The 26009-nt window shown below is 49.4% G+C and overlaps 1 protein-coding gene across 3 annotated transcripts in view; it reads left to right on the forward strand.

Annotated features, from left to right (window-relative positions):
* Window positions 1-25357, forward strand: part of LOC132824136 (complement C1q tumor necrosis factor-related protein 4-like) — a 227195-nt gene extending 201838 nt beyond the window's left edge. For 2 of the 3 annotated variants that reach the window (XM_060838385.1, XM_060838384.1), the window contains exon 2: window positions 24188-25357. In XM_060838385.1, the coding sequence (XP_060694368.1) occupies window positions 24194-25327 (1134 nt within the window). In that variant the 5' untranslated portion in view covers window positions 24188-24193 and the 3' untranslated portion in view covers window positions 25328-25357. Of the gene's footprint in view, window positions 1-23663; window positions 23715-24187 lie in introns of those variants that run through there. The other variant, XM_060838386.1, reaches the window with a different exon arrangement.
* Window positions 25358-26009: the final 652 nt, after the last annotated feature.

Genomic DNA, 26009 nt, shown 5'->3' on the forward strand with positions numbered 1-26009 from the left:
CTGTGTGTGTGTACAGTCAGGTTACTGTGTGTGTGTATGCTCAGGTTACTGTGTGTACAGTCAGGTTATTGTGTGTGTATGATCAGGTTACTGTGTGTGTGTATGTTCAGGTTACTGTGTGTGGGTACCCTCAGGTTACTGTGTGGGTACGGTCAGGTTACTGTGTGTGTGTACAGTCAGGTTACTGTGTGTGGGTATGCTCAGGTTACTGTGTGTACAGTCAGGTTATTGTGTGTGTACGATCAGGTTACTGTGTGTGTGTATGTTCAGGTTACTGTATGTGGGTACCCTCAGGTTACTGTGTGGGTATGGTCAGGTTACTGTATGTGTTTGTATACGGTCAGTTTACTGTGTGTGTGTACCGTCAGGTTACTGTGTGTGTGTACGGTCAGGTTACTGTGTATGTACAGTCAGGTTATTGTGTGTGTGTACAGTCAGGTTACTGTGTGTTTGTACGGTCAGGTTACTGTGCGGGTACGGTCAGGTTACTGTGTGTGTTTGTATACGGTCAGGTTACTGTGTGTGTGTGTGTACGGTCAGGTTATTGTGTGTGTGTACTGTTAGGTTACTGTGTGTGTGTACAGTCAGCTTACTGTGTGTATGTACGGTCACCTTGTTATGTGTGGGTACGGTCAGGTTACTATGTGTGTGTGCAGTCAGGTTCCTGTGTGTACGTTCATGTTACTGTGTGTGTGTATACGGTCAGGTTACTGAGTTTGTACAGTCAGGTTACTGTGTGTGTGCAGAAGGTCAGGTTACTATGTGTGTATTGTCAGGTTATTGGGTGTGTGTACAGTCAGATTATTGTGTGTTTGTACCATCAGGTCAGGTTCCTATGTGTGTGTACGGTCAGGTTACTGTGTGTGTGTGTATACGGTCAGGTTACTGTGTGTGGGTACGGTCAGGTTACTGTGTGTGTGTATGGACAGGTTACTGTGTGTACGTTCAGGTTACTGTGTGTGTATAAGTCAGGTTACTGTGTGTACAGTCAGGTTACTGTGTGTGTGCGTTCATGTTACTGTGTGTATGTATACTGTCAGGTTACTGAGTGTGTACAGTCAGGTTACTGTGTGTGTATACGATCAGGTTACTGTGTGTACAGTCAGGTTACTGTGTGTGTACGGTCAGGTTACTGTGTGTATGTGCGGTCAGGTTACTGTGCGTGTGTACGGACAGGTTATTGTGTGTTCTGTCTGGTTACTGTGTGTTTACGTTCAAGTTACTGTGTGTACAGTCAGGTTACTGTGTGTTCAGTCAGGTTACTGTGTGTGTATACGGTCAGGTTACTGTGTGTGTACGGTCAGGTTACTGTGTGTGTGTGTGGTCAGGTTACTGTGTGTATACGGTCAGGTTACTGTGTCTGTACAGTCAGGTTACTGTGTGTGTGTACGTTCAGGTTACTGTGTGTGTGTATGGTCAGGTTACTGTATGTATACAGTCGTGTTAAAGTGTGTGTATACGGTCGTGTTACTGTGTGTGTGTACGGTCAGGTTACTGTGTGTATACAGTCGTGTTAAAGTGTGTGTATACGGTCGTGTTACTGTGTGTGTGTACGGTCAGGTTACTGTGTGTCTGTGTACGGTCAGGTTACTGTGTGTGCGTACGGTCAGGTTACTGTGTGTGTACGTTCAGGTTACTGTGTGTGTGTACGGTCAGGTTACTGTGTGTGGGTACGCTCAGGTTACTGTGTGTACAGTCAGGTTATTGTGTGTGTGTACAGTCAGGTTACTGTGTGTGTGTACGGTCAGGTTACTGTGTGTGTGTATGTTCAGGTTACTGTGTGTGGGTACCCTCAGGTTACTTTGTGGGTACGGTCAGGTTACTGTATGTGTTTGTATACGGTCAGTTTACTGTGTGTATGTACCGTCACGTTCCTGTGTGTGTGTACGGTCAGGTTACTGTGTGTGTACAGTCAGGTTATTGTGTGTGTACGGTCAGGTTACTGTGTGCGTGTACGGACAGGTTACTGTGTGTGTACGGTCAGGTTACAGTGTGTGAGTACGGTCAAGTTACTTTGTGTGTGTACGTTCAGGTTACTGTGTGTATGTTCAGGTTACTGCGTGTGTGTATACGGTCAGGTTACTATGTGTGTGTACGGTCAGGTTACTGTGTGTGTACGGTCAGGTTACTGTGTGTCTGTACAGTCAGGTTACTGAGTGTGTGTACGGTCAGGTTACTGTGTGTGCGTACGGTCAGGTTACTGTGTGTGGGTACCCTCAGGTTACTTTGTGGGTACGGTCAGGTTACTGTATGTGTTTGTATACGGTCAGTTTACTGTGTGTATGTACCGTCACGTTCCTGTGTGTGTGTACGGTCAGGTTACTGTGTGTGTACAGTCAGGTTATTGTGTGTGTGTACAGTCAGGTTACTGTGTGTTTGTACCGTCAGGTTACTGTGTGTGTATACAATCGGGTTACTGTGTGTGGGTACGGTCAGGTTACTGTGTGTGTGTATGGACAGGTTACTGAGTGTACGGACAGGTTACTGTGTGTGTACGTTCAGGTTACTGTGTGTGTATACAGTCAGGTTACTGTGTGTACAGTCAGGTTACTGTGTGTGTACGTTCATGTTACTGTGTGTGTGTGTATATACGGTCAGGTTACTGTGTGTGTGTATGTTCAGGTTACTGTGTATGTATACGGTCAAGTTACTGAGTGTGTACAGTCAGGTTAATGTGTGTGTATATATGGTCGTGTTACTCTGTGTGTGTGTGTATGTGCGTGTGTGTGTGTGTGTGTGTGTACAGTCAGGTTACTGTGTCTGTGTACGGTCAGGTTACTGTATGGGTACGGTTAGGTTACTGTGTGTGTGCGGTCAGGTTACTGTGTGTGTGTACGGACAGGTTACTGTGTGTGTACAGTCAGGTTACTGTGTGCGTACGGTCAGGTTACTGTGTGCGTGTACGGACAGGTTACTGTGTGTGTACGGTCAGGTTACAGTGTGTGAGTACGGTCAAGTTACTTTGTGTGTGTACGTTCAGGTTACTGTGTGTATGTTCAGGTTACTGCGTGTGTGTATACGGTCAGGTTACTGTGTGTGTATACAGTCAGGTTACTGTGTGTGTACAGTCAGGTTACTGTGTGTGTACGTTCATGTTACTGTGTGTGTGTATGCGGTCAGGCTACTGAGTGTGTACAGTCAGGTTACTGTGTGTGTGTACGGTCGTGTTACTGTGTGTGTGCACAGTCAGTTTACTGTGTGTGTGTACGTTCAGGTTACTGTGTGTGTATACGGTCAGGTTACTGTGTGTGGGTTTCAGTCAGGTTACTCTGTCTGTACGGTCAGGTTACTGTGTGTTTGTACCGTCAGGTTACTGTGCGGGTACGCTCAGGTTACTGTGTGTGGGTACGGTCAGGTTACTGTGTCTGTACGGTCAGGTTACTGTGTGTGTGTATGTTCAGGTTACTGTGTGTACAGTCAGGTTACTGTGTGTGTGTGTGTGTGTGTGTGTGTGTGTGCGCGGCCAGGTTACTGTGTGTATGTGTGGACAGGTTATTGTGTGTACTGTCTGGTTACTGTGTGTTTACGTTCAGGTTACTGTGTGTACAGTCAGGTTACTGTGTGTTCAGTCAGGTTACTGTCCGTGTATACGGTCAGGTTACTGTGTGTGTACGGTCAGGTTACTGTGTGTGTGTACAATCAGATTACTGTTTTTGTACCGTCAGGATCCTGTGTGTGTGTACGGTCAGGTTACTGTGTGTGGGTACACTCAGGTTACTGCGTGTATAGTCAGGTTATTGTGTGTGTACAGTCAGGTTATTGTGTGTGTGTACAGTCAGGTTACTGTGTGTGTGTGTATGTTCAGGTTACTGTGTGTGGGTACCCTCAGGTTACTGTGTGGGTACGGTCAGGTTACTGTATGTATTTGTATACGGTCAGTATACTGTGTGTGTGTACCGTCAGGTTGCTGTGTGTGTGTACGGTCAGGTTACTGTGTATGTACAGTCAGGTTATTGTGTGTGTGTACAGTCAGGTTACTGTGTGTTTGTACGGTCAGGTTACTGTGCGGGTACGGTCAGGTTACTGTGTGTGTTTGTATACGGTCAGGTTACTGTGTGTGTGTGTACGGTCAGGTTATTGTGTGTGTGTACTGTTAGGTTACTGTGTGTGTGTACGGTCAGCTTACTGTGTGTATGTACGGTCACCTTGCTATGTGTGGGTACGGTCAGGTTACTATGTGTCTGTACAGTCAGGTTCCTGTGTGTGTACGTTCATGTTACTGTGTGTGTGTATACGGTCAGGTTACTGAGTTTGTACAGTCAGGTTACTGTGTGTGTGCAGAAGGTCAGGTTACTATGTGTGTATTGTCAGGTTATTGTGTGTGTGTACAGTCAGATTACTGTGTGTTTGTACCATCAGGTCAGGTTCCTGTGTGTGTGTACGGTCAGGTTACTGTGTGTGTGTATACGATCGGGTTACTGTGTGTGGGTACGGTCAGGTTACTGTGTGTGTGTATGGACAGGTTACTGAGTGTACGGTCAGGTTACTGTGTGTGTACGTTCAGGTTACTGTGTGTGTATAAGTCAGGTTACTGTGTGTACAGTCAGGTTACTGTGTGTGTACGTTCATGTTACTGTGTGTGTGTATACGGTCAGGTTGCTGAGTGTGTACAGTCAGGTTGCTGTGTGTGTATACGATCAGGTTACTGTGTGTACAGTCAGGTTACTGCGTGTGTGTGTGTACGCTCAGGTTACTGTGTGTAAGTCAGGTTACTGTGTGTGTGTACGCTCAGGTTACTGTGTGTACAGTCAGGTTACTGTGTGTATGTGCGGTCAGGTTACTGTGCATGTGTACGGACAGGTTATTGTGTGTTCTGTCTGGTTACTGTGTGTTTGCGTTCAGGTTACTGTGTGTACAGTCAGGTTACTGTGTGTTCAGTCAGGTTACTGTGTGTGTATACGGTCAGGTTACTGTGTGTGTACGGTCAGGTTACTGTGTGTGTGTGCGGTCAGGTTACTGTGTGTATACAGTCAGGTTACTGTGTGTGTACTGTCAGGTAACTGTGTGTGTGTGTGTATACGCTCAAGTTACTTTGTGTGGGTATGGTCAGGTTACTGTGTGTGTACAGTCAGGTTACTGTGTGTATACGGTCAGGTTACTGTGTCTGTACAGTCAGGTTACTGTGTGTGAGTGTACGGTCAGGTTACTGTGTGTACGGTCAGGTTACTGTGTGCGTGTACTGTCAGGTTACTGTGTGTGTGTACGGTCAGGTTACTGTGTGTCTGTGTACGGTCAGGTTACTGTGTGTGTGTACAGTCAGGTTACTGTGTGTCTGTGTACGGTCAGGTTCCTGTGTGTGTGTGCGGTCAAGTTCCTGTGTTTGTGTACGGTCAGGTTACTGTGTGCACAGTCAGGTTATTGTGTGTGTGTGTGCGGTCAGGTTACTGTGTGTGTGTGTACAGTCAGGTTACTGTGTGCGTGTACGGTCAGGTTTGTGTGATTGGGTACGGTCATGTTACTGTGTGTGTACGGTCATGTTACTGTGTGTGCGTACGGTCAATTTACTGTGATTTTACGATCAGGTTACTCTGTGTGTGTACGGTCAGGTTCCTGTGTGTGTGTACGGTCAGGTTACTGTGTGTACAGTCAGGTTATTGTGTGTGTGTGCAGTCAGGTTACTGTGTGTGTGTACAGTCAGGTTACTGTGTGTGTATGGTCAGGTTAGTGTGATTGGGTACGGTCATGTTACTGTGTGTGTACGGTCATGTTACTGTGTGTGAGTACGGTCAATATACTGTGATTTTACGATCAGGTTACTGTGCGCGTATACGGTCAGGTTCCTGTGTGTGTGTGTACAGTCAGGTTACTGTGTGTGTGTGTACGGTCAGGTTACTGTGTGTCTGTGTACGGTCAGGTTACTGTGTGTGTGTACAGTCAGGTTACTGTGTGTGTGTATGGTCAGGTTAGTGTGATTGGGTACGGTCATGTTACTGTGTGTGTACGATCAATTTACTGTGATTTTACGATCAGGTTACTGTGTGCGTATACGGTCAGGTTCCTGTGTGTGTGTACGGTCAGGTTACTGTGTGTGTGTGTACGGTCAGATTACTGTGCGTGTGTACAGTCAGGTTACTGTGTGTGTACCGTCAGGTACCTGTGTGTGTATACGGTCAGGTTACTGTGTGTGGGTACGCTCAGGTTACTGTGTGTACAGTCAGGTTATTGTGTGTGTGTACAGTCAGTTTACTGTGTGTGTGTACGGTCAGGTTACTGTGTGTGTGTATGTTCAGGTTACTGTGTGTGTGTACGGTCAGGTTACTGTGTTTGGGTACAGTCAGGTTACTGTGTGTATGTACCATCAGGTTCCTGTGTGTGTGTGTACGGTCAGGTTACTGTGTGTGTACAGTCAGGTTATTGTGTGTGTGTACAGTCAGGTTACTGTGTGTTTGTACCGTCATGTTACTGTGTGGGTACGGTCAGGTTACTGTGTGTGTTTGTATACGGTCAGGTTACTGTGTGTGTGTGTACCGTCAGGTTATTGTGTGTTTGTACGGTCAGCTTACTGTGTGTATGTACGGTCACCTTGCTATGTGTGGGTACGGTCAGGTTACTGTGTGTATACAGTCAGGTTTCTGTGTGTGTACGTTCATGTTACTGTGTGTGTGTATACGGTCAGGTTACTGAGTTTGTACAGTCAGGTTACTGTGTGTGTATGCAATCGGGTTACTGTGTGTGGGTACGGTCAGGTTACTGTGTGTGTGTATGGACAGGTTACTGAGTGTGCGGACAGGTTACTGTGTGTGTACGTTCAGGTTACTGTGTGTGTGTATACAGTCAGGTTTCTGTGTGTACAGTCAGGTTACTGTGTGTGTACGTTCATGTTACTGTGTGTGTGTGTATACGGTCAGGTTACTGTGTGTGTGTATGTTCAGGTTACTGTGTATGTATACGGTCAGGTTACTGAGTGTGTACAGTCAGGTTACTGTGTGTGTATATACGGTCGTGTTACTCTCTGTGTGTGTGTGCGTGTGTGTGTGTGTGTATACAGTCAGGTTACTGTGTCTGTGTACGGTCAGGTTACTGTATGGGTGCGGTCAGGTTACTGTGTGTGTGCGGTCAGGTTACTGTGTGTGTGTACGGACAGGTTACTGTGTGTGTACAGTCAGGTTACTGTGTGTGTACGGTCAGGTTACTGTGTGCGTGTACGGACAGGTTACTGTGTGTGTACGGTCAGGTTACTGTGTGTGTGTATACGGTCAGGTTACTGTGTGTATGGTCAGGTTACTGTGTGGGTACGGTCAGGTTACTGTGAGTGTGTGCGGTCAGATTTCTGTGTGTGTACGTTCAGGTTACTGTGTGTGCGTGTATACAGTCAGGTTACCGTGTGTGTATAGTCAGGATACTGTGTGTATACGGTCAGGTTACTGTGTGTGTGTACAATCAGGTTACTGCGTGTGTACGGTCAGGTTACTGTGTGTGTGTACGGTCAGGTTACTGTGTGTTTGTACGTTCAGTTTACTGTGTGTGTGTACGGTCAGGTTACTGTGTGTCTGTACTCTCAGGTTACTGTGTGTGTGTACAGTCAGGTTACTGAGTGTGTGTACAGTCAGGTTACTGTGTGTGTGTACAATCAGGTTACTGTGTGTGTATGGTCAGGTTACTGTGTGTGTGTATGTTCGGGTTACTGTCTGTGTGTACCTTCAGGTTACTGTGTGTCTGTACGCTCAGTTTACTGTGTGTGTGTATGGTCAGGTTACTGTGTGTGTGTACGTTCTGGTTACTGTGTGTGTGTATACGTCTAGTTACTGAGTGTGTACAGTCAGGTTACTGTGTGTGTATACGGTCGTGTTACTGTGTGTGTACAGTCAGTTTACTGTGTGTGTGTACGTTCAGGTTACTGTGTGTGTATATACGGTCAGGTTACTGTGTGTGTATACGGTCGTGTTACTGTGTGTGTGTGTACAGTCAGGTTACTGTATGTGTTTACGGACAGGTTACTGTGTGTGTGTACGGACAGGTTACTGTGTGTGTACGGTCAGGTTACTGTGTTTTTACGATCAGGTTACTGTGTGTGTTCGGTCAGGTTACTGTGTGTGTAAGGTGAGGTTACTGTGTGTTTGTACGTTCAGGTTACTGTGTGTGTATGTTCAGGTTACTGTGTGTCTGTACGCTCAGGTTACTGTGTGTTTGTACGGTCAGGTTACTGAGTGTGTGTACGGTCAGGTTACTGTGTGTCAGTCTGGTGTTGTGTGAGTATGACCTGGTGTTGGTGTTTAACTAACCCTCGGTCTGGTGGAGAGTGAATATTTCCTGGTTTTGGGGTTTGTGGGCTGTGTTGATATAATCACGTGCTTCTGAATTTCCGAGGGAGTAGTTAATGTTGATATCTACAGTTTTTCCTCTCTGACTGTTACTAATCATCTCGTTCCACTCCGTGTCTCTCTGAGAATACAATGTACCCCATGAGCCCTCTCCTTGATGTTAGTTCCTGGGTGGTGTTGTTTCCTGTCAGTCTCCCTGACCTGCTCTGTGGAGACCTCCCTCCCGTCCGTGCGCTCTGTATTTCAGTGTGAGCTGAAAGGTCAAGAGCCAGGTTTGGGTCCACTTCGATAACCCCTCTCCGTGGTGAAAATCAGGGGTATTCTCTGAATCAGTCTGCCGTCTGAACACGGTGTCTGGGAGTTGGAAGGAAGCAGGGATGGACTTGGGTGAGGACCCATCTCCTTGGGTTTGTGGATGATCCTTTGGACACTGAGTTGCCTCGTAGGCCGGTGTGATTTAGGTGAGCCCGGGTTCTGAAACCCGAGCTGTGTGAATGAGAGCCGGGAGGAGCAGGTGGGAAACTTCCCAAGAACCAGGCCATCCTCTCGCAAAGAGAAGGCCCCCCCCTCCCCTTCTGCATTGATCCTGGGAGTGCTCCGCACAGATGTTTATCCCTTTGGGAGATGTAACACAGCATTTGGGAGAGGGGAGGGGTCACCTATGGGGGAGTGGGGTGCCCCTTTCAGAGAGGGGAGGGGTCCCTGTGGGAGAGGGGAGGGGTCCCCTGTGGGAGAGGGGAGGTGTCCTTATGGGAGAGGGGAGGGGTCCCTATGGGAGAGGGGAGGGGTCCCACTGGGAGAGGGGAGGGACTCCCTGCTGGAGAGGGGGGGGGGGTCCCTGTGGGAGGGGGGGGACCCCTGTGGGAGGTACCATGTGGGAGAGGGGAGGGTCCATGTGTCCTTGCTGAAAGGCCCTCTCAATGCTGTCAAAGAGCTGTTAGAGTCGATGGTGCTGTGGGTTTAACAGTGGGCTAGTGATCCTGTGACCCAGGCTAAAGCATGGCTTTACATCTCAAAATAGTGGCTGCTAAAATTTAAATTGATCTAACAGGTGTAAACATGAAAGCTCAGTCCAGGTGACAATGAAAATGTCTTGGATTGTGAGTGAAATCTCACTGCTGGACTAACATCCTTCAGGGAAGGCAGTTTCCTATCTGTACAAGGTGGGCTCTACATCTGCAAACAATATCATTGCCTCTGAAGCTCCCTCGCTCAGTTCGAGGGCAATTAACAATGACATTAAATAATGGCCTTGCTGCTGGTGCTGAGTCCCGAATGAAAGAGCAGGTTTTAAAATCTAGCGAGGAGCATCCGAGCAGTCCCAGACCTGTTTAGCTGTTATAGAGGCACACCAAGACTTTCTAGACATGTAAAACTTGAAGAAACTTTGGCGGGTAGGATTGAGGAAAACCCCAAGGCATTCTACACTTACATGAGGAACACGAAGATATCCAGAGTGAGGGTAGGTCCAATCAGAGATAATGGGGGGAGTTATGCCTGGAGTCGGAGGAGGTACAGGAGATCCTTAGTGAAGACTTTGCCTCAGTATTCACTAGTGAGAGGGATCTTGTCATCTGTGAGGGCAGGGTGAGACAGGCTGATACACTCAAACAGATTGATGCTAAGAAGGAGGATGTGGTGTATATTTTGAAAAACATAAGGCTGATAAGTCCCATGGGCCAGATGGGATGTACCCAAGGTTTCTACCAGATGCAAGGGAAGAGATTGCTGCGCCATCCTCACTGTCCGCTGGAGTAGTGCCAGATGATTGGAGGGTGGCAAATGTTATTCCCTTGTTCAAGAAAGGGAATCGGGATAATCCTGGGAATTACAGACCAGTCACTTTTATGTCAGTCGTAGGCAAATTATTGGAGAGCATTCTGAGAGACAGGATTTATGATTACTTGGAAAACCAGAGCTGATTACAGATAGTCAGCATGGCTTTGTGAAGGGCAGGTCATGCCTCACAAACCTTATTGAATTCTATGAGGTTGTGATAAAACATGTTGATGAAGATAGAGCAATGGGTGTGGTGTACATGGATTTAACAAGGCATTTGATAAGATTCCTCATGGTAGGCTCATTCAGAAAGTAAGGAGGCATGGGATACAGGGAAACCAGATATCGAATTGGCTGGCCCATAGAAGACAGAGGGTGGTGGTAAATGGGAAGTATTCAGTCTGGAGGTTGGTGACCCGTTCTGAGATTGATTTTGGGACCTCTGTTCTTTGTGATTTTTATAAATGACTTGGATGAGGAAGTGGAAGGGTGGGTTAGTAAGTTTGCTGATGACACCAAGGTTGGTGAAGTGGTGGATAGTGTGGAGGACTGTTGTAGATTACAACAGGACATTGACAGGATACAGAACTGGGCTGAGAAGTAGCAGATGGAGTTTAACATGTAAAATTGTGAAGTGATTCATTTTGGAAGGTCGAATTTGAATGCAGATTACAGGGTTAAAGGCAGGATTCTTGGCAGTGTGGAGGAACAGAGGGATCTTGAGGTCCATGTCCATAGATCCCTCAAAAGTTGCCACCCAATTTGACAGTGTTGTTAAGAAGATGTTCTGTTATTTGACTCTGATTAGCAGAGGAATTGAGTTGAAGAGCTGCAAGGTAATGTAGCAGCTCTATAGAGCCCTGGTTAGACCACACTTGGAATATTGTGTTCAGTTCTGGTCGCCTCATTGTGGGAAGGATATGGAAGTTTTATAGAGGGAGGAGGGCATGTCTAATGAAGAAAGGTTGAGGGAGCTCAGGCTTTTCTCATTGGAGTGAAGAAGGATGAGAGGTGACGTGACAGAGGGGTACAAGATGGTGAGAGGCACAGATAGAGTGGATAGCCAGAGACTTTTTCCCATGGTGGAAATGGCTATCACAAGAGAGTCTAATTTTAAGGTGATTGGAGGAAGGTTTCGGGGCGATGTCAGAGGTAGGTTCTTTACACAGAGAATGGTGGGTGTGTGGGATACACTGCCAGCGAGGGGAGCAGAGTCAGAGACATTAGGGGCAGTTAAGAGACTCTTGGATAGGCACATGGAAGATAGTAAAATGAAGGGTATGTAGGTTAGTTTGATCTCAGAGTAGGATAAAAAGGTCAGCACAACTTCGAGGGCCGAAGGGCCTGTGCTGTGCTGTCCTGTTCTATGTTCCAAAAATGATGGCCCTTTTTAATCTTTGTTAAAATAACTAACAGCTTTCTGTTTCAATCCGGCTGTGGACATTAACTTGAGAATTTCCGTTATTAAGTTAATGCAGCATGACTGATTAACACGGATCCATTATCACAGTGGGGTGTCTTCCATTTCACAGCTGGGTTGGCAGCTAAAAGTCGTTTTAGAATATTTAATGTGGAACTTTGAATTCTAATTATTGTTGCACTTGAATGGAAGGTTTTTTAAAAAAAAATCAGGCTTTATTTGAGGTGACAAATTTAAATGCAGTAAATGTGTTTTTATGAATGAGAATGTTTTTCTCAATATAATGGCCTGCCAGACACATGAATATTTCAACAGGATGTTTTCTTTTATCTATTCTGAGATGGTCCCTGATGTTTGCCCACAGTAAATACTGGGGCGAACTGGGTCAGTTGGCAGAGGAGCCAAAATGGAAAAGAGTGTAGGTGGCAGATATAGTTTGGCATGAGTTTGAAATAAACTGGTACAGGGCCAGGGAGGGAATGGGGACAAAAAATAAATATATGCCATTGGAATCTAACTGAGGGATTCATTGTGGTTTATATAGAGATTACAGATACCCAGGTGTGAGTTACAGACTGGAATCCAAGACAATAGACAATAGACAGTAGGTGCAGGAATAGGCCATTCTGCCCTTCGAGCCTGCACCACCATTCAATATGATCATGGCTGATCATCCTCAATCAGTATCCTGTTCCTGCCTTATCTCCATAACCCTTGATTCCACTATCCTTGAGAGCTCTATCCAACTCTTTCTTAAATGAATCCAGAGAATGGGCCTCCACTGCCCTCTCAGGCACAGCATTCCACACAGCCACCACTCTCTGGGTGAAGAAGTTTCTCCTCATCTCTGTCCTAAATGGTCTACCCCGTATTTTTAAGCTGTGTCCTCTGGTCTGGCACTCGCCCATCAGCGGAAACATGTTTCCTGTCTCCAGAGTGTCCAATCCTTTAATAATCTTATATGTCTCAATCATATCCCCTCTCAGTCTTCTAAACTCAAGGGTATACAAGCCCAGTCGCCTCAATCCAACTGAGGGGTGGAGTTTATCTCCAGGATAACAGATCCCTGGGAATGAGTTGAAGACTGGAATCTAACTGATTGACAGAAGCAGTAATGTGTGAGGGGAGTGCCAGGCTGTGTTATCGGGAGTTGACTGAGGCTGTACGACGATGTCTTGGTGATATGGTGTGCTCTGGGTGGTGTGCAGGGCCTGACTGAGTCTGTGCTCCTGGCTTCATGTCAGATCTGAGCTGTCTCTAGGCTCGAAGCCAGGGCCTGCTCGTGTTGGCACAGCTTCCACACTCCCTGAGGCCATTCAGAAAGACGTACTGGTTACAGAAGAAGATAATTTAAGTCTTTTTTTCTCTCTGTTGTGCTATCCACTGTCAGTTGGAAGACTTGTTGATCAGCAAGCTCTGAACTGATTCCCTTCCAGCTCTCAGTTTTAGAACAATGCACAACCAGGCATGGTGGCAGTGTGGGCAGGGGGCAGGAAACACTGCGATAAGAACAGATCTCATTTTGACAGCTCACCAGGCAGTCAGGGGCATTGTGAGCTGGTGGGTGGAGAGGGGGAATAGAGAGAGGCGTGTAGAAAGTAGTGACCAACAACCAGGTACTTCGAGCTATGTGTGAGCTCTCAAGCAACTACGGCAACAGCCCTCGAGCTCAAAAGAATGGAAACCAGCCTAGCCCATCCCAGAAATATCCCAAACAATTGTGGGGATGCGCTGCCCCAGAATTGGGAAAACTGGAAGGTAAGGCCCACCAGACGTGGAACTGTTCCAGGGCGAACAGCAAAGGACGGGCCTGGGGCTGGTTCCATGCTGAGGGCGTCATTGCTATTCAATTCTAATGAGGCAGAACATTGATGTGAATGATACTGTCCTGGTGGTCGCGTTCACTGAGTGGGTGAAGGTTCATCACAGGATACAAAGGCCAGAAAACTAAACCCTGTTCATTTAAATGAATGACACTGAAAATGGAGATTGGAGTGTTCAAAACTGCAAAGAGTTGAAAATGCGCTCCTGTCGCCAGGGTCACAGTGTAGTGTCAGATCCACTGGCAACCCTCTGGAAGTTCTACATCAATCCTTCTCCCAAACCTGGAGGTAATGCATTAACCTGAGCTGAAAATGTGTTGCTGGTTAAAGCGCAGCAGGTCAGGCAGCATCCAAGGAACAGGAAATTCGATGTTTCGGGCAAAAGCCCTTCATCAGGAATGAGGAGAGGGTGCCAAGCAGGCTAAGATAAAAGGTAGGGAGGAGGGACTTGGGGGCGGGGCGATGGAGATGTGATAGGTGGAAGGAGGTCAAGGTGAGGGTGATAGGCTGGAGTGGGGTGGGGGCGGAGAGGTCAGGAAGAAGATTGCAGGTTAGGAGGGCGGTGCTGAGTTGAGGGAACCGACTGAGACAAGGTGGGGGGAGGGGAAATGAGGAAACTGGAGAAATCTGAGTTCATCCCTTGTGATTGAACCACTTGTGGTTGAATGCATTAACCACCAGTATCGCTGCTAACCACAGATCACAGTGTGCTCGGGTCTCTGAAGAAGTCAGCATTATTTGATGCTTTTTTTTCCCCCAAAAGAGTTTTGCTGGTCAATATGCCAGCCTCATGATTGACTCTGTCTGCAAAACTCTCTCAAAGATCCGTCACTGTTTGTCCACGTGGTCTCACAGCACCAAAGGGGACCCGGATTTCAACATCATCATGACTTGGGGATGAGTATCTTGTTGGGTAGTTTGTTGGCTGGGAGTTTGACTCTGCCAGGTTGGGGAACACATTGAGCTGTTGCTCCAGGTTGGATCTGCAAGGCCTCCTGCTGGGGTTGAAGCAGTCTTCACTTCAGCCATAGGGAGTGCTGCTCTCACCAGCATGTCTCCACTGTCTGCGGTTTACAATGGCGTTGTCTCCCCATAGGGGCATCCACTGACTATCTTGTGATGTTTGTAATAATAATCTTCTGGAGTTGTGAAAATTCTGAGGGGCTTGTCTGTTGAAGGAAATATAATTAGGGACTTTTATCCAGCCTCACTCTCACAGTGACAATCCTTCACATCCCAATTTCTACCTTCTCATGTCACTGGTTGGCAAGGGGGACTGAGATTTCTTCAGGGCTTTGTTTTAGCAGCTCAGTGTATGTCCCATGTTGTTCGATTGTGTGGTCAAAGTTGGACATTCGAAACTGGCCCACAGCTGGAGAGATCGGGCCTGAGAGAAAATGGGCCGAACTCAAGGAAACGGCAGCTATTTGAAATATCCCGCCCCCAAGTCACCCTTTACTTACACAGGCCGAGTCCTTGACCCTGATCCAGCTCCCTCAGGATGAGCAGAATCCCTGCCATTCCTGTTTATATCTGTCAGCCAGGAGTCCCTGTTTTGATCAGGTTAACAGCCCCACTCAGGGAACTTGTATTCTAAGAGGTCCACCCGGCTGACCTCGTTCCTATCACTACATCCCTCCCTCTGATTTATGGGATGTAGGCCCATTCTTTATCCTGCAGCCTCTCCTGGGGTGTTTTTGCACCAGGTTGTGTTCCTCTCACACTGCCTTGGATATTGGTGGCATTTACCAGACTGTAGGTCACATGATGCACCCCCAGCATCTCTGCCGAAACTCATCTTCAGGCGGTAACAGTGCCAAGGCTGTGACATCAGTTGTGTCCATCTTGTCCTCTGAGATGTCTTTGACGGTAGGTGGAGGAAGACAGCCCACGAATCCTGACAGCTTTGCCAATGTTTTGAAAGGCCGGTAATGTTTTGCTCCTGCCCCGTTTGCAAGGTTGCAGCTTTCATGTGGTCCACCTGCTTGTTCAGGGTCACCTCCCCAACCCATACTTTATACCTCACGGGACCTGACCACCCGTCAACCCCGCGCTCCTTACACATGCAGGGCCATTCCTGTGGTTTCAGCGCCAAACTTCATTCCCTGAAGTAAACTGCCTCTCTCACTTCGAGGGGTCTTGTGTCTGGCATTGGTGTTTGTGCTGCTGTTTCCCCCTCCCCACCAGGACTAGGAAGACCAGATTTAACCTGGTGCAGACTCCTCTCCCCATTAGAAACTCCGCTGGGAGCTGTACCTGTAGTTGCATGAGGGTCCTGTAACCAAACAGGAACCAGGACAGTTTGGTATCGAGTGAAGCTTCAGGCTACTTCCTTAAGCCTGCTTTCAAAGTCTGGACTGTTCTTTCCACAGGTCATTGGGTAATGGATGGTGTGGAGCTGTCCTTATATCCCGATTTCCATTTGACCTTAGGAATGACTCAAACTCCCTGCTGGGAAATGATGACCCACTGACAGTGACCAACACCTCTGGGAATCCCTGTATTGCAAACGATGCTCACAGGTTTTCCATCAGTGTTTGGGAATGAGTTCCCAGAGTCCAGCATGGGGGAGCGGTCCCACAGCAAAGACCAGGAAGGGGAAGCAGTTGTGGAGTGGGGGGGAGGAAGGGGAGGGGAAGGAGTCCTGGTGCGAGAGGGAGGAAGGGGAAAGAGGTGGAGTCCCAGAGCGGGGCGGGGGTGTGTGTGGAAGGAGTCCCTGAGTGAGGGGGGAGGGGAAGGAGTCCCTGAGCGAGGGGGTAGGAGGGGAGGGGAAGGAGTCCCTGAGCGAGGGGGGAGGAGAGGAGGGGAAGGAGTCCCTGAGTGAGGGGAGGGGAAAGATTCCCTGAGTGAGGGAGGGGGTTGAGGGGAGGGGAAGAAGTCCCTGAGTGAGGGGGGAGGAGGGGAGGGGAAAGATTCCCTGAGTGAGGGAGGGGGGTGAGGGGAGGGGAAAGAGTCCCTGAGTGAGGGGAGGGGAAGGAGTCCCTGAGCGAGGGGGCAGGGTGGGGGAACAGGAGAAGCTGTCCCGGAGTGAGGGGAGGAGATGGGAAGCAGTCCCGGAGAAACCTCACCTTGGAGCAGCTGTGAGCTGGTGAAGAGTGACCTGGAGGCTGGGAGCGGAGTGGGGATGGGTTGTTAGACAGGGGTCTGGTCCGGGTGGAAGCTGCTGCAATGTACTGAGTACGTGTAACCTACTGTTGTGACTGTAATGACTACCTTATTAACTCTCTCTTATTTCTGTAAAGTAAGGTAACCAATTGTCTTTTTATTCCCCTTTTAATGTCTAAGATTTGTATCTGGGTACACGTACCTGAGATGGCGCCATGTGGGTTGATGTTGTAAGACCTTTCACTGTCTTCCAGCACATCTTTACTTCAGTACATGTGAGAATAAAGGCTATTCTCTTCTATTCTATTGTGTGTGGACGTCCAGCCACTTTGAATGGGCATTCCCAATGACTCGGAGCATAAATCCCCAAATGACATGATGGCACACCTTTTGGGACCCATCACTGAGCCACCTCCCCCATTGGCAGATATACCACTATTGGTACCACCAATGAATGAATCTGTAATGGTTGTAAATTTTCTGGATGCATTTCCACTCACAGCTAACAATATCAAACTTTGGAGACACACAGGTCCAGTTCTGGCAAAACTGGAACAGTCTGCCGTGAGAGGGGAAACCGAAGGGACGTCACAACAGAGCAGAAACCTTGCTGAGCCTAGAGATGCCAGATCACTGGAGAGGACAGCAGATTATTCCAGGGAGCAACAGTGATTACCCTGAGTAAAGTATACGGCCAGACACTGGCTGAACCCAACTAGGGTCATCCGGGAGTGGGGTTTCCAAAATGAGGGTGTTGCCGAGAAATGTCTGGGAGCCAGGATTGGATGCTGACTTGGCTCTGTAGGTGGAGCAGTACCCAGGGTGCCAACCTGTACATAAGGTACCACCAGCAGCTCCCCCACGTTCATGGGAATGGCTGGGGACACCCTGGACTCAGTTACATCGTCACCCATGGGCTCATGACACAGGCCTACCCTGAGGAACTCCTGCAGAGATATCCTGGAGCTGAGATGACTGACATCCAACAGCTACGACCATCTTCCTATTTGTCAGGTCTGACTCTAACCCCCGGAGAGTTTACCCCCTAATACCCATTGATTCAGTTTTGCTCAGGCTCCTTGATGCCACACCCGGGCGAAGGCAGCCTTGGTCTCAAGGGCTGTCACTCTCACCTCACCATCTGGAATTCAGTTCTTTTGTCCATGTTTGAACCAAGGCTGTAATGAGGTCAGGAGCTGAGTGGCCCTAGCGGAACCCAAACTAGGCATCACTGAGCAGGTTATCAATCAGCAGATGCTGTGTGATAGCACTGTTGATGACACCGTCCATCACTTTACTAATGATGGAGAGTTGACTGATGGGTCAGTATTTGGCCAGGTTGGATTTGTCCTTTTTATATACAGGACATAACTGGGCAATTATCCGCATTGTCGGGTAGATACCTGGAACTGGACTGGAACAGCTTGGCTCAAGGAGTGGCGTGTTCTGGAGCACGTCTTCAGGACTATTGCCAGAATATTGTCAAGGCCTGTAGCCTTTGCAGTATCCAGTACCTCCAACTATTTCTTGATAGCATGTGGAATGAAAGGAATTGGCTGAGTCTTGAAACAGTATCTGAAATGCTGGGGATCACTGGAGGAGGCCGAGATGGATCATCTATCTAGCACTTCTGGCTGAAGGGATTGCTGTAAAGATTTCAGCCTTATCTTTTGCACTGATGTGCTGGGCTCTTCCATTAGCCTCCTCCTCCAGTGAGTTGTGTAATCATCTACCGCCACTCACCACTGGATGTGGCTGGACTGCAGAGCTTAGATCTGATCCTTTGGTTGTGGGATCACTTATGTGGATGTCACTTGCTGCTTATGCTGTCTGGCATGCAAGTAGTTCTGCTTGGTGGCTTCACCAGGTTGACACCTCATCTACCAAGCATGCCTGGTGCTGTTCCTGGCATGCCCTCCAGTATTCTCCATGAACCAGTGTTGATCTCCTGGCTTGATGGTAATGGTTGATTGGAGGATGTGCCAGGCCTTAGGTTATAGATTGTGCTGTAGTACAATGCTGCTGCTGTTGATGGCCCACAGTGCCTTTGTTTGAAGTCTGTCCCATTTAGCATGATGATAGTGACGCACAACACAATGAAGGTTATTCTCAATGTGAAGGTGGGACTTTGTCTCCAACAGGACTATGCAGTGGTCACTCTGACTGATACTATCATGGACAGATGTATCTGTAGATGTCACATTGGTAAAGATGAGGTCAAGCATGTCAATCTCTCTTATTGTTCCCTGCACCACCTGCCGAAGACCCAGTCTAACATCTATGCTCTTTACAACCCGACCAGCTCGATCAGTCCAACTCTTGGTGGTGGACATTGAAATCCCCTAGCCAAAGGACATTGTGTGCCCTTGCCACCCTCAGTGCTTCCTCCAAGTGTTATTCAACATGGAGGAGTACTGATTCATCAGCTGAGGGAGGACGGTACGTGATCATCAGCAGGAGATTTCCTTGCCCATGTTTAACCTGAAGGCATGAGATTTCACAGGATCTGGAGTCAATGTTGAGGACTCCCAGGGCAACTCCCTCCTGACTGTATCCCACTGTGCCACCACCTCTGGTCAGTCTGTTCTGCAAGTGAGACAGGACATATCCAGGGATGGTGAAAGTGGTGTCTGGGACATTTTCTCTGAGGTATGATTCCGTGAGGATGACTATGTCAGGCTGTTGCTTGACTAGCCTGTGGGACAGCTTTCCCAATTTTGGCACTAGCCTCCAGACGTTAGTGAAGAGGACTTTGCAGGGTTTACAAAGCTATTTCTGCTATTGTCTTTTCCTGTCAATGCCAGGTGATCCATCTGGTTTCATTTCTTTGATACTTTTTTAGTGATTGGTAGAACTGAATGGCCATTTCACGGGGCAATTGAGAGTTAACCACTTTGCTGTGGATCTGGAGTCACATGAAGGCTAGTCCAGGTAAGGATGGCAGATTTCCTTTCCTGACGGACTGTAGTGAACCAGATGGATTTTTCCAACAATCAACATAATCAGTAGATTCTTAATGCCAGATTTTCATGTATTGAATCCAATCTCACCATCCACCATGTGGGATTCGAACCCGGATCCCCAGAACATTATCTGGGTCTCTGGATGAACAGTCAAGTGATAGTAGCGCTGGGCCATCGCCTCTCCATAAGCGTGTGTGTGGATCAGGTTGGCCAGGAGGAGGTTTTGTAGGAAGGAAGTGGGCAGTAGGTGTGTGGGGAACCCGAACACTCCCAAACCTCACACGGACAATCACACAAGCAGTGGGATCTCACAGAGCCTCCCAATCAATCACAGCCCGGAGCTGACTCCAGCATTGACACCAAACCCTCTGGTGAACACGAAGCTTCCCCCCCCGTGTGTACATTGAGAATGTGGAGTTTGAGGCAGCTCTGGTGAAAGAGAGGGTTGTGACAATAGGGGCCACTGGTGTCTGTGTCTGTCCTCTCTCTCTCTCTGTTTGTCTGTCTCTCTGTGTGTGTCTGTCTCTCTGTCTGTCTCTGTTTGTCTATCTCTCTGCTGTGTGTGTCTCTCTGTCTGTCTGTGTCTCTCTATCTCTCTCTGTCTGTCTCTCTCTCTCTGTTTGTCTGTCTCTCTATCTGTGTGTGTGTCTCTCTCTGTCTGTCTGTGTCTCTATATCTCTCTCTCTCTGTCTGTCGGTCTCTCTGTGTGTGTGTCTCTCTCTGTCTGTCTGTGTCTCTCTATCTCTCTCTCTGTCTGTCTGTCTCTCTGTCTGTCTGTGTGTGTGTGTGTGTCTCTCTTTCTCTATCTGTCTGTCTCTCTCTCTCTGTCTGTCTCTCTGTCTGTGTGTGTGTGTCTCTCTCTGTCTGTCTCTCTATCTCTCTCTCTCTCTCTGTCTGTCTGTCTCTGTCTCTCTCTCTCTATCTTTCTCTCTCTAGCTCTCTCTCTGTCTGTCTCTCTCTGTTTGTCTGTCTCTGTGTGTGTGTGTGTCTCTCTCTCTGTGTCTCTCTATCTCTCTCTCTCTTTTTGTCTGTCTCTCTGTGTGTCTGTCTCTCTGTCTCTCTCTGTCTGTCTGTCTCTCTCTGTTTGTCTGTCTCTGTGTGTGTGTGTGTGTGTGTGTGTGTCTCTCTCTATCTGTGTCTCTCTATCTCTCTCTCTCTCTGTCTCTCTGTCTCTGTGTGTGCCTCTCTCTGCCTGTCTGTCTGTCTGTGTGTGTGTCTCACTCTCTCTGTCTGTGTGTGTCTCTCTCTCTCTCTCTGTCTGTCTCTCTCTCTCTGTCTCTCTGTCAGAAAGCTGAGCTCTGCCAATGTTCTCTCTGTGGGGTGTTGTGAGCAGGGCTGTCTGATCTCTGCATAGGGCTCCTGCCTGACAGTGAGCAGGCCGCTGTCCCTGGCAATGTCATGCTGGAGCAGATCAAACACTGTGGGGACTGGCTGGGAGGAAGAATGCATGAACCTTTCCGACAGAGAACAGCAGTTCCACATTCACTGCTGGAAACACCGACAGCATTGACAGCACAAATGAACTGGAGCTGTTTGTAAGCATGCAATCGAAACAGCGTATTCTCAACAAATCTGGAGTGTGTGCTATTCATAGAGACAATTGATGGATTATTAATAAATATTACTTTGTTATTTAGCGGAGTTTCAGGAAGGAGCCGGAGCTTAATGCTGTGAATACTTGCCGGGTGAGATTCGAATGGGGGTGTTGGACTGTTGATGGTTCCCTGGCAATAGGATACAGTCCCATGATCACACTGAGCTTCCGTCGCTGTTAGTAACATCAAAACAGAGCTCTGTTACACAAGCCAGCTGGACTCCCATTTCAAACTAGACTGAACTGGAAAATCCGCTGTCTCGTATTGGAAAGGCTGAGTTATAAACAGTTTCAGGGACACAGTCACTACATCAATGTTCCTGAGGACAATTCGACATGGGCAATGCTGGTTGGTGGTTAGTAACTGAAAGGGCTAGCTGACAACATGATATAAGGCCCATCCAACAGGATATAAAGGGCTGTTGCTGGGATGGGGCTGTTGAATGGCTGGCCTTGACAGAATTGTTAGAGCCCCAGACAGACTCTATTGGGTGAGCCGGTTGCTCAGTGGTTAGCACCTCTGCCCCACAGCACCAGGGACCTGGGTTCGGTTCCAGCCTCAGGTGACTGGGTGGAGTTTGTACATTCTCCCGGTGTGTGGGTGTGTTGGTTTCCTCTCTCAATCCAAAGATGGGTAGGTTAGGTGAACTGGCCGTGTTAAATTACCGATAGTGTTCAGGATGTAGAGGTACATTAGTCAGGGGTAAATGCAGGGGGAATGGGTCTGGGTGGGTCAGTGTGGACGGGTTGGGCCGAAGGACCTGTTTCCACACTCTAGGGAGTTAATGATGATGGTAAGCAGCCCATCATGTCCACACTGACTTGTTCAATGAGCATCATTACCCAGTGTATCTCTCCTGTGTACCCCTGCACAGAATTACTGTCAAAGTAAGTATCTAATCTCCTTCTTGAATGCCTCAATTGAACCAGCCACCGTGAGATTTCCAGGGCCCCGACCCTGGCTGGGTGAAAGCGTTCTTTCTCACATTACCTTTTGCTTGTTTTACACATCACTTTACATCAGTACCTTCCCACGTGTGAGATTGTGATATCAGCGTCTCCCAATCCACTACAACCAGCACCCTCAGGGTTCCGGAAAGATCTGTCTGCATCTGTCTGGAGGGTGTGAGGTCAGCAGTTCGGAAAAGAAAGAGTTGAGGATCAGCTGGGTTTCAGAGAAATACTGTGTGCGTTTGAGGGGGGGAGAAGGGGAGGGGGGATCAGAGAAAACAGATTACAGATTAAACTTTTCAGCACTGACCCTCTGACAGTGCGGCACTCCCTCAGCACTGACTCTCTGACAGTGCGGCACTCCCTCAGCACTGACTCTCTGACATTGCGGCACTCCCTCAGCACTGACTCTCTGACAGTGCGGCACTCCCTCAGCACTGACCCTCTGACAGTGCAGCACTCCCTCAGCACTGACCCTCTGACAGTGCAGCACTCCCTCAGCACTGACCCTCCGACAGTGCGGCACTCCCTCAGCACTGACCCTCTGACAGTGCGGCACTCCCTCAGTACTGACCCTTTGACATTGCGGCACTCCCTCAGCACTGACCCTCTGACAGTGCGGCACTCCCTCAGCACTGACCCTCTGACAGTGCGGCACTCCCTCAGTACTGACCCTCTGACAGTGCTGCACTCACTCAGCACTGACCCTCCGACAGTGCGGCACTCCCTCAGTACTGACTCCCTGACAGTGCGGCACTCCTCAGCACTGACCCTCCGACAGTGCGGCACTCCCTCAGCACTGACCCTCTGACAGTGCGGCACTCCCTCAGCACTGACCCTCTGACAGTGCGGCACTCCTCAGCACTGACCCTCCGACAGTGCGGCACTCCCTCAGCACTGACCCTCTGACAGTGCGGCACTCGCTCAGCACTGACCCTCTGACAGTGTGGCTCTCCCTCAGTACTGACCCTCTGACAGTGCGGCACTCCCTCAGTACTGACCCTTTGACAGTGCGGCACTCCCTCAGTACTGACTCTGTGACAGTTTGGCACTCCCTCAATACTGAACCTATGACAGTGCGGCACTCCCTCAGTACTGACTCTCTGACAGTGCGGCACTCCCTCAGCACTGACCCTCCGACAGTGCGGCACTCCCTCAGTACTGACTTTCTGACAGTGCGGCACTCCCTCAGTACTGACCCTTTGACATTGCGGCACTCCCTCAGCACTGACCCTCCGACAGTGCGGCACTCCCTCAGTACTGACTTTCTGACAGTGCGGCACTCCCTCAGTACTGACCCTCCGACAGTGCGGCACTCCCTCAGTACTGACTTTCTGACAGTGCGGCACTCCCTCAGTACTGACCCTTTGACATTGCGGCACTCTCTCAGCACTGAGCCTCTGACAGTGTGACATTCCCTCAGTACTGACCTCTGACAGTGCAGCACTCCCTCAGCACTGACCCTCCGACATTGCGGCACTCCCTCAGCACTGACCCTCCGACATTGCGACACTCCTTCAGTGCTGACCATCCGACAGTGCCGTGCTCCCTCAGCAACAGCCCTCACAACTTTCATTCACACCTAGTTAAGCCTGTATCACTGCTTTACTACCATTGTCACAGCCTTTGACTTGTTTTTGGTGTCTCACTGTGTCATTCCCCCTCCCCCTGTATTGACCTCATCAACCCACGCATTTCCCAGTTCGGTTGTGACTCTGCATCACCGCCCTGAAACATTAATCACGTTTCTACCTCTGCCTGGAGGCTGTGGAGGACAGCTGTGTTTCTCCAGTACGCTGTGTGTCATTCCTGAGCTATGTGAGTTGCTGCTTTGAGGTTGACCATGTCTACCTGAGCTGGGCTGGGACGAGTGCAATGTTAATGCCGGGGTGGGCCTAGCTCCCAGGCGTGCGGTGGGAACCTAGCCTAATTGACTGTTTCTGAGATGCAGCCAGTGTGGGGGGCAGGGCGCATGTTGTATTTAGGTCACAGCTGGGCCTAGTTCTTAAACTCCATGCTCGGAGTTGCGCCCTCCATTTGGAGAGGCCTAAGTGACCGTGTCTAACTGAGTTGGGGCCAGGGGAGAGTGCTGTTTTAATGCTGATCTGGGCCTACTTTTCAGGCTGTGTACTGGGAGCCATGTCACCTGGACGGAGGGCCTAACTGACCATGTCTAGCTAAGCTGGGGCCAGGGTGGGAATGTCAGGGCTGGGCCTAATTCCCTGGCTGTGTCCTGGCAACCACGCCATCCTGTCGGAGAGGCCTAATTGACCGTGTTTGTGTTTTTCTAGGGCAGGATGTTGGCACGAATGCCGTTGCTGGTTGGCTTGCTGTGCCACGTGATGTTCCGGGAGGCGGTGACCTCACCGATGGAGGCGGAGATCAGGTCGGCGTTCTCTGCGGCCCGCACCAGCAGCATGGTGGGGGGGCCCCACATGGCGGTCACCTTCGACAAGGTCTACGTGAACATCGGGCACGACTTCGACCCCAGCACCGGCCTGTTCACCTGCCGCGTGCCCGGGGCCTATTACTTCTCCTTCACGGTGGGTAAGTTCCCCAGGAAGAGCCTGTCGGTGATGCTGATGAAGAACAGGAGGGAGGTGCAGGTCATTGTCTACGATGAGCACCATCGGCAGGAGAGGAAAGTGCGGAGCCAGAGTGCCATGCTGCAGCTGGAACATGGTGATACCGTCTGGCTGCGTTTACACGGTGACCCCAAGTATGCCCTCTACAGCAACGCAGGGCCCTACACTACCTTCAACGGCTACCTCATCTACCCCGAGACCCCCTCCTCCTCCTCCTCCTCCTCCTCTTCCTCCGAGACAGCTGACATCTCCGGGCAGTCCACAGCCCCTCGCCAACAGAAGGCCTGGCACCACAGCACGGAGGGAGGCAATAGCCTGGAGCTAGGCCTGGCCCCCCTGCCAGGCCGGGAGCAGCTGACCGCCGGGTCGGGCAAGCAGCGGGATCCACGTTCGGCCTTCTCTGCTGCTCGGAGCCAGAGCCTGCTGGGAGAGGACGGAGACAAGTACAAGAGGCAGGCCGTGCCCTTTGACACCGAGTTTGTCAACATCGGCGGAGATTTCAACACGTCCCTGGGCGTCTTCACTTGCCGCGTGTCTGGGGCCTATTACTTCTCCTTCAACATCGGCAAGCTGCCTTACAAGACCATGTCGGTCAAGCTGATGAAGAACGACGACGAGGTGCAGGCCATGGTATACGATGACAGTCGTTCCAAACGGAGAGAGATGCAGAGTCAGAGCGTAATGCTCTCCCTAACCGAAGGGGACCACATCTGGCTCTACAGCTACCAGCACGAAGGCTACGGGGCCTACAGTAACCACGGCAAATACATCACCTTCACCGGCTTCCTCGTCTACCCCGACCAGCAGGTGGCCGGCTGTCAGGCAGAGCCCCCAAATAAACTGTGACCACCGGCTTCGACTCGGATCAGCTGGAACTTCGCCTGCACCGACAAACCCCTGTGTTGTCCTGTGAATGTCGCGTGGTGTTGTACAAGTGTCAGTCCAAAAACACTCTGGAAATATAGTTACGAAAATCTCCCAAATGTTTCTGTGCAACGATTGCCTGCGGTGTGTGTGTATACGTGTCTGTGTGTGTCTGTGTGTGTGTCTGTGTGTGTGTGTGTGTGTGTGTGGTGTGTGTGTGTATGTGGTGTGTGTGTGGTGTGTGTGGTGTGTGTGGTGTGTGTGTGTATGTGGTGTGTGTGTGGTGTGTGTGTGGTGTGTGTGTGGTGTGTGTGTGTGGTGTGTGTGTGTGGTGTGTGTGTGGTGTGTGTGTGTGGTGTGTGTGTGTGTGATGTGTGTGGTGTGTGTGTGGCGTGTATATGTGGTGTGTGTGTGATGTGTATGTGGTGTGTATGTGGTGTGTGTGGTGTGGTGTGGTGTGTGTCTGTGCGTGTGATTCAGACAGTGAGGGTCTGGGGCTCGAACGCTCCGATACACCATGGTGCTGCCCCTGTGAGTGTGGGCAGGTACTGGTAGTCAAAGCCCCATTCCTCACCCAGTCACAGCACACAGTGCTGCTCACAATTAATCCGCTCAGTACCACAACCTGAAATAAAAGACACTTTCTAGAAAGAGACCAAACAAA

The sequence above is a fragment of the Hemiscyllium ocellatum genome, chromosome 18, assembly GCF_020745735.1.
Source record: "Hemiscyllium ocellatum isolate sHemOce1 chromosome 18, sHemOce1.pat.X.cur, whole genome shotgun sequence".
Taxonomy (NCBI): Eukaryota; Metazoa; Chordata; class Chondrichthyes; order Orectolobiformes; family Hemiscylliidae; genus Hemiscyllium; species Hemiscyllium ocellatum.